This window comes from Tiliqua scincoides, chromosome 8 (assembly GCF_035046505.1).
Source record: "Tiliqua scincoides isolate rTilSci1 chromosome 8, rTilSci1.hap2, whole genome shotgun sequence".
Classification (NCBI taxonomy): Eukaryota; Metazoa; Chordata; class Lepidosauria; order Squamata; family Scincidae; genus Tiliqua; species Tiliqua scincoides.
In genome coordinates, this window is record NC_089828.1 from 54,621,945 (window position 1) to 54,630,895 (window position 8,951).

Genomic DNA, 8,951 nt, shown 5'->3' on the forward strand with positions numbered 1-8,951 from the left:
GGCAATCACTGACACAAGCAAACCCCCCCCCCCCCCCATGGTGCAGGCAATCACTGACACAAGCAAGCCTTCCCAGCAAGCAAAGCATGAGATTTAGGCTACAATCCTCTCCACAATTCTCTGGGAGTAAGTCCCATTGACTATAATGGGGCTTACTTCTGAGTAGAAACACGCAAGACTTGGACTCTTAAAAGCTCAGCATCCCACCTGTGAAAGAAGCGGGGACCGCTGGCAACAAGAGGGCTGAGTACAGAGGGGAGGGGATTGATAACAGCTGCCTTAGTTTCCTTCCATCTGGTTATTGACTAGATGTGGACTTGGAGAAGACCCTGCCCCTCCTAACTGTTGACTTCCAGAGGCAGAAGCATGGGTGAGGTCCTTGGGTGGGGTAATATGGAAGTAGGTGGGTCTTCTCAAATTCTGTCATTTAGGGCTGTGTCAACTGGCAACCACTGCAGATCTCTGAGAGCTGAAGTGATGCAATTAGATAAGCACACAACAGTTGATACCCTGGCTTTTGTCACACATTCTGGACTAGTTGGAGGTTTTGGTGCTCTTAAAAGGTTCAAAGAGCATCTTGTTACTAGTCCGATCTTTAAGTTAACCATGGCCAGTTGTGACAATAGAAACTTGAGGACCAGCAGGCTGTTGGCTTGGGAAGGGGAGTCCAACCATGGAGGCAGGTGGCAGCTTCTTGCTGGCTACCTGAGTAAAGGTTGATTCCCTGCAGCTTGGCTTGGGATTCTGTGGCTGACCTTTTGGGTACTTGTAATGGTCTGTAGGGAAGCAGGTTGTGTTGGGTGTAAATGAAAACATGATGTGCATTGGTTCCCCCACACACACACACTCAGTGGAGTACAGGCTTCTTGGCTCTGTTGCAGAGCCTGTGGGTTTGCCTGTGGGTTTGTGAGGGACACATAATAACTTGGTCTGCCTGCAGAAATCTCAGCGTTGTCCCATGTGTGTGTTTCTTTTAAAAATGCTTTGGTGCAGCAGTGGGGGAAGAGTATCCTCCCCCTTGACCCTTGCTGTGGCATGTCTGAGTCTGGCTGCCTTAGTTTTTAAAAATTAGACTTTCAAAGGTGTAATTAAGGTTGCTTCTGTCAGCTGACTGCTGAGCAGCACTGGTTTCCTCTCTCCTGCCCTCTCCTGGCCTGATGTGGAACTTACTAGTATTTTGAGACTCCTTCTTCACCTATGAAGGTCTTTGATATGGCTGGCTTACTACTACAAACACTGAAAAAACAATTTTTAAAAACATAAGCACAGCTGAGAGATTCATGGCAGTACAAAAGACAGGTCACCTGTCAGGCAATGCCTGAGGAAATATTGAGGTCATAACACTGAGAAACCTGCAGGTGGGGGGTGGGGGGATGCGAGCCTCCAGTGTCCAGGAGTTCTGCAATCTAGGACAAAAAGTGATGTGAGTTCCATTTTAAGCAATCTTTCATTTTGAGCCCATTCTGGATGTTGATGGAGGAAACCATTTGTAGGAAGGGCGGGGAAAAGAAACTGTTTTGCATGCTCTTAGATGTGGTGCTGATGCTTTGACTAAGCAGTGAACTTTAGTTCTGTGGGTGTCTTAATCCTTGGGCTTCTCAGAATGGCAGATCTTGTGATGGGTGCCCTGGGCACTGTTCCTCACCCTGTTGAGAGATGGGACTTGGGCATACAAACACAGTATCTCTTGAATTCCAAACTGCAGTTTGACTAGCACTTTTGTGGCTTCCTTTGAAAATCGAAATTGGCCTCTGGGGTGATGGGTGGTGATGGTAGAAGTGTTTTTCAAGGAACTATCAGTGGAGAATTAAAAGCATGTGAAAGCAATTGGGCAAGGCAGACCCAGAGTGGGAGATGAGACTGTCCTCTGATTTGAAGATGTTGCTTCAAATATTCCTGAAAATCCAAATAGCAACATACCAATACCTTTTTTTATGGTCATCTTAAGAAGTGCCAAAGGAATGAGTAGGGTTTTGAGTTCGCCAGAATTTGTCTTCTGTCAATTCATGTCAATTCCATGTCAATTCTGTCAATCCATGAATGTCCAATTCAAGTCAGAATTGGACATGACATATGAAGAAAAAGGGCAGGAGTCGGTTTGTAGTTTGTAACAGTCTTAAGATGATGATAAATGAGCAGTGGCTGTTCTTGCTTTGAAAATATAGAATCCAGCAGTGATTAAGGCTTCCCTCTAGTACTAATCATCTCAAGTGGTTGAATTTGTAAGTCAAAGAGCAACAAAGAAAAACATGTGAGTCCTTGTATTAGCAGAGCTGATGGTTTTAATTTTAGGTAGTCCACTTGTTAAATTGAGTAGCTTTGCCTTGTTGGTTGGAGGATGTCTTTCTTCAGATGATGTACAGATAAATGATTTATGCATGCCAAGTAACTGTTTATGAACTTGTTTTCTGTAGACTAAGAAGAGTGGTAAGCCCGGGCCTTTCCTGCTCTCTGGATCGAGAGACAAGACCATTAAGATGTGGGACATTAGCATTGGCATGTGCCTTATGACACTTGTAAGTTCCCTGCACGTCCTTTTCTATCAGCCCTGCCAACTTACACAGCTTCTGAGGGGGGGGGGGGATGAGTGTGGACATCTTGTGCCAGGTGATCTTGCCCATGGTCATTGGGCTAGACAAACTGGAACACAGAAAGGGCCATAATGGCACAGCAGTAGAGCGCACATGTTGCATGTAGGTTGTCCTCAGTTAAGAAGTCCTAGGGAGGACCCCGGAGAACCACTGTCAGAGTGAATTAGATGGATCAGATGTCTATATAAGGCAGCTTCATGGTTTCAGTACATAGTATTTGTATAGCTGTTTTTAAGCATGCAAAGTGCTTCACATGAATTATCTTGGTGGCGTCCTTAACAGCCCTGTAAGGGTTATCCCCATATTACAGTTTAAAAAGACTGAAGCCAGAAGGGCAAGGCTTGCCTAGGAGCTCCTAGTGAGCTAATGGCAGAGAGTAAGACTTGAACAAGGGAAGTCCTGATTCACGGCTCAGTCCTTTAGCCACTATGCTACAATGGAATTAGTAGGGTGAGGATAATTGGAGATACAAGCAGTTCTGTGAGCAGTATGTGTTTAGGGCAGGCATTCTGCTTGCTGCCAAAGCAAGGAATAAGCTTGCGGTTTCTTATTTTTGGGGTTGCTTGTGACTGTGTGTGCTTTTCTCACAGGTGGGCCATGACAACTGGGTACGTGGCGTCCTGTTCCATTCCGGGGGAAAGTTTATTTTGAGCTGCGCTGATGACAAAACCTTGCGTGTTTGGGACTACAAGAACAAAAGATGCATGAAAACTCTCAATGCGCACGAACACTTTGTTACCTCGTTGGGTATGTATCTCTGTGGTAGTGCACTTGTGGTATGTTGTGTTGCAGAGTGGATTTTCTTTCCCTTGATACCTGTGCCTTATGCCTAGAACTGGATCCAAATGTGCCATTCCTCAACCAGTTAGTATTCTGGCATGCTTGGAGGGCTAGGTGATCAAATGTATTCTAGGTCATGGGTCAACAGGTGGGTTGTGAACCTGACCTTGGGTGGGTCATGGCAGTGCAGCAGCAGCTATTTTCTCTGTGGCAAAGACTTGCAGAGATTGAACTGTAGGTGCGGCTAGGGGTCTTAGGTAAGAGAAATTCCACAGGGGGTTTTGGAGGGGTTGCTTTCGCCACATTTCCTTGTCCTTTGTGGGCCTCTTCAGCCTCCCTTCCATATGCCTTTTCACCTCTGTTGTGACACTCTGCCTTGCCTTCTTCCCTCGCTCCTCCCAACCTGAATGCATGGTGTTTCCATAGCACTCTGCTCCTCCTCTCCTTCCATTTGGCACAGAACAACCTCAAAATAATCATGCTGCACGCACAGGAAACACTATATAAATACTTAGTATTCTATAAAAATTAAACTTAAAAAATCTGCTTACCAAAGGAAACCCCCCCTTCTCTTGCTTTAGTCAGTCAAAATTTGCTTTAACTTAACCAGTTAAGTTGCAACCCTAATACAGAGAGACATAAGAATAGCCCCACTGGATCAGGCCATAGGCCCATCTAGTCCAGCTTCCTGTATCTCACAGCGGCCCACCAAATGCCCCAGGGAGCACACCAGAAAACAACGGACCTCGTCCTGGTGCCCTCCCCTGCATCTGGCATTCTGACATAATCCATTTCTAAAATCAGGAGGTTGCGCATACACATCATGGCTTGTACCCCGTAATGGATTTTTCCTCCAGAAACTTGTCCAATCCCCTTTTAAAGGCGTCTAGGTTAGACGCCAGCACCACATCCTGTGGCAAGGAGTTCCACAGACCGACCACACGCTGAGTAAAGAAATATTTTCTTTTGTCTGTCCTAACCCGCCCAGCACTCAATTTTAGTGGATGTCCCCTGGTTCTGGTATTATGTGAGAGTGTAAAGAGCATCTCCCTATCCACTCTGTCCATCCCCTGCATAATTTAAGACAGTGTGGTGTTAGGGTTAGATGGTCAGAGTAGGAGTGCGGATATTCATGTACAAACTGTCGATGAATCTTGCTGGGTCACTGATGCTGTCCTGAGCTCAGTGGAAGAAGGGTGATGGTATTTATTGACCTATCTTTTCAACAGGTACAGTACTATGAATTTTGCTGAATTAGTTTCTGGTTTTTCTCTCTCTCTCTTGCAGACTTCCACAAGACAGCACCCTATGTGGTCACTGGCAGCGTAGATCAAACAGTAAAAGTGTGGGAGTGCCGTTGATTGACTTCCCATCTGACTCGCCCCCTCTTCCCCTCCTCCCTCTGGATGCACTCGGATACCATGGTTACCCATTGAGCTCTGTTTAAAATAAATATTGTCCTTTTCATGTAAATTATTCTGGATGTAGATTGAGCTTATTAAATGTTACACACAAAGTATTCATGCATGGTGAATCCAAATTGTATACTGTAAATTTACATACGTTGTCTAGAAGTACCATAGGTTTAAGAACATGGGCTGGCATTGGTCACATCAGACCTTAAGAAGGCAGAAGCTGGTTGGTTGAATTTTAGGGGGCACTTAAAACAGGTGACAGCAAAATTGCTCTGTGCTGGATCAACTGAGAATACCCATTTCTCATCTGTTGGGTAGTGCCTATAACTAGTGACTCAAATGGGACTTTTTTTGCGGGGGGAGGGCTCTTTCAGAAACACGTATCTCTGTAACATCACATAAGTGTGCTTAAGAAAATCTCTAAGGATACTAGCTAAAACGAAGCTGCAATTTAGAATCTTATGTAATTAATGGAAACTAATTAAAACTTCTGGGTCTCTCTTTTTTCTCTTGTCATGATATATTTGCCAAATCAATAGGATATATTTTTATTTTTGGCTTCCTATCACGTTTAAAAGAGAAAAAAGTTAGTATTCATATGCTAACAAGCTGCAATATAGGAAGAGAAACCTTGATATGATGTGACGTGAATTTTTTTTTAATTTGGTCGTTGGAGTTATATTGCGTTCTAACACTTGGCGCTTACTGCTTTCCATGCAAAACGTGTCTTAGGGAGGCTCTTGGGTTTGTGTTAGAACTTAGCTCTTGCTTGGGCAGTTAGACTTAAATCTCCCAGTTGACTCCTGACGGTACAGCTCTCTGTTGGCTTTGGTTGTGATTTTAAGTTTTGTGCAATGTCAATGATACGGAAGGCTTCCTCCCCTCACTCTCTTCCCCCTAGTAGTAATTGGGTGTGCAGTGAATGGAGTAATAGTGGGATGACGTCCCTACTTCCCAGTTAGTGCAAGCTCTTCTGAAAGCAGAACAGGGAACCAGAAGAGGATTGGATCTAATGGTGCTTGCATCTCAGAACGTTGAGGCTTTAGGAGAAAGGAGCATGCGATATTCAGACACTACAAAAAAATAAAACACTGTCTGTGCTTGCAGACTTCGTTCCACATAGCAAGCTTCTAGCAAACCCCACAATCACAATTTATATTTATTAAAGCCGCCAGCTTATATGCAGAAGCCTGGTCTCCTTATCAAGTTAAAAGAAATTGTAGTATGCCTTTTTGGTAGGAAACATTCTCGCCCCCACCCCAAATTTGAAGAGAAAACGACATGTTGAGCTCATGAAGGAACAGTGTGTACAAACCTATCAAAATGTTGGATCAAATTTTCTTTGTGTATAACAAAGAATTTGAGTCCTTAATTCACCAATGCACCCCTTTCCCCCACCCAAGGAACAATCTACTGGATGTGTAATGAACTGCCAGTCTGAGACCTTTTAACACACAGGTATTTTTGTTTCATTTGTGATGTGGCTTTTAAAAACTGTCCCTTTTTTATAAAAAGAAAATGAACACATACTGATATTTCATGCTCGGTTTCTTGTACAGCACTAGGAACCAAAGGCAGCTTGTGTGTTGGGATGGGAGTAGGTTTGGGTATAGCCTGACTGAGGGAAAATCCAGTGACTTCTGATTGGTACCCATTTTTCACAAGTGAATCTTAACACATGTTGATATCTTATCCTAGTTTTTAAACGGTTGTTTTGGCAGGAAATTCATTGCTATGTTTGCCTTTTTTGGGAGAATTTTTGACTCTTGTGTGCAGTCTTAACACCTCTTAGCAACTGTAAAACAGTTGTTTGGCAAGGTATGGATTCTGACTTTATTCTTGAGTCAGTGCTGTATTGACCCTAATCAGTGACACAAAGGTACCTATGAACATGGGAGTTTGCCCACTTGGAACCTCAAGGAGTGACTCAGGAAGTTCTCCATTTCCTTGGTAGTCTCTTACTAGCTTTGAAAGAGCAAAGCACTCGCTGCTTTCCAGTTGCTGAACTTACATGGTACACATTTCTTGAGCAGCCTACAGTAAGCAGTGAATTCTCAGGGATGGTCCCGCAGGGACCAGTGGTTCTAGCCCTGGTTTAAAATGAATCAAAGAGGAAGTGGCTGTTGGGGTGCGCTCTACGGAGTGGCCCTCCGAGTCCTTTGCTCCTGAAGTTTCTTTTCCTATTGTGTTTCTCTGGCTGTCGAACCCTGTGCCTTTTCTGCATTGAGTCCCAAGTGCTGAGGTTTTACTGGTTTGGACTGTAAGAGTTTTTTTATCAGAGGATGTTTAGGAGTTCACTGCTGGGTGTGTTTTCTGTCCTGTGAAAATTGGCATACTAGGTTTTAAAATGTGCAAAACGTTCTCATTCCCACAACTGATTGCTCCTAGTACCCTTCCTCTCACAGTTGCTAATGCAAAACACACACACACACATTCCAGAAACAGATGAGTGAATTGAGGTGTGCCCAGGAAAAAGTTCTAGATGCATCTTTCTTTTTTTCCTTTCCCACAAGTGCAAAAAAAAAAAAAAAAATTCTGTGGTTTGGACACAATCTGAAAGCTAAGGTTTCCGAGCATCTTGCACTTTACCATTTTTTATTTTGAGACAAACAATAAAGCCGTCCTGCTTTTTGTGTGTGTGGTGTGACCAATGATGTGCCCAGGGCACTAATTAAAAAAAATAAAATACAAAAAACAAGCTACTAGTTGCTAGCAAATTGTCAAGAGCTGTGGAGCACTGTAGTATTTTGAAAGTTTTGGCTATGGCCTCACCAGTCTCCCCCCACCCCCACCCCTCCCTGGTCTTACTCTGTCAATCCCTGGCTGCTGCTGCTTCTCCTTTTACTTTTTTTTTATTTTTATGTGAATTGAACTGCCTGTTAAATCATTCTTTAGCTCTCACTTCTCCTGCTCTTCCCCTCCCCCCCAGCCCCATCCAAGCTAATAAAAAGGAACATTTTGGTTTCATGAACAGTACTGGCTTGATGACCCTGGGATGGATTTTTCACTTGTAAAATGACAGAATTTTTGAATGAAGGAAAAGAAAATGCTCTTAATGATTTCATTTTCTCGGCCCAGCTATACATTTAAAAGAAAATTCCCAGAGCTGTAACAAACAAAACCTCTCCATTAGTGGCAGAATTCTGAATATGGAAAAGGGGAAACTGGTTTGGGAGGTTGTGGTGGTTGGAGGGAAGAAGGGGGCAGTGGGTTGGGCAAAAAGGTTGCACCAGATTTGACTAGTTGCAACTGGACATTAACCAGCTTTTAACTTTTTTCCTACTGTGTCCCTGTAACTGCTTTTCTTGTCCTAAGCATTATCCTTCAAGCTTTCCAAAGTGCGTTCTGAAGAGAGTTAGCAAAATCTTCCACGTTTTTAGGAGTTTTTGATCCCGACACTGACATATAAAGGCAAGCATCTTTTTTCCTCATAAGAACAATGTAGAAATTGCCATTGGAGAAAGTTCTCCCACCCCACCCCCCAGGCTGTAGGAGTTAACTGAAGATATTGACACACGATTAAAAAAAAAAATCAGTAAAGGAATGTATATAATACTGCTCTGTGTTTTACAGTAAGATTTGTTGCTCTCAGACTGTGTAAAACAAAATTTATTCATGTTTTCTGCATATTAAAACAAAAATCTTATTGTACCAATTGGTAAACTATTAAATGCATATAAAACTAAATGTGTTTTGTGTGTGTGTGCATGCAGAAAAAGATCACATGCCTTTGATCTTCATTTTTGGCTGCACTCTTAAGGTAATCTCCAGAAGAAAATAATTGGTTATCTAGAGCTGGGCTGGGCAGCATGGTAAATCCATATATACTGGTAGACTGGCAAGGGTTTTAGACTCTTCAGTTGTTTAAAGCGGGGGTTCTCAAACTGGTGGGCACAATCCACCAGCCTATGCAGCCCTGTCTCTGCCCCTTGAAGAGGTTGGGAGGGGTGAAGGCAGCAGTGCCATCCCCAGGATTGTGCCATTGCCAGGAACTTTTTTTTCTACACTTACCTAAAGCCAGCACTGGCTTGGGGGTGGGGGGCAGGGAGCCCTCAGCAGGACTCTTAGAGCCTCCAGATGTCTTAAAATGGCAATCGGAACCCACTTCCAGTTTTCTATTGCAAAAATGGAAGTAGGTTTCAATTGTGATTTTGCGACATCTGGA

At 43.5% G+C, this 8,951-nt stretch overlaps 1 protein-coding gene across 1 annotated transcript in view; it reads left to right on the forward strand.

The window, feature by feature from the left end:
• PAFAH1B1 (platelet activating factor acetylhydrolase 1b regulatory subunit 1) overlaps nucleotides 1–8,473 on the forward strand; it is a 65,355-nt gene extending 56,882 nt beyond the window's left edge. The window contains exons 9-11 of the mRNA XM_066635901.1: nucleotides 2,415–2,516; nucleotides 3,182–3,338; nucleotides 4,659–8,473. Of these exons, the coding sequence (XP_066491998.1) occupies nucleotides 2,415–2,516; nucleotides 3,182–3,338; nucleotides 4,659–4,732 (333 nt within the window). The 3' untranslated portion in view covers nucleotides 4,733–8,473. The remainder of the gene's footprint in view (nucleotides 1–2,414; nucleotides 2,517–3,181; nucleotides 3,339–4,658) is intronic.
• Nucleotides 8,474–8,951: the final 478 nt, after the last annotated feature.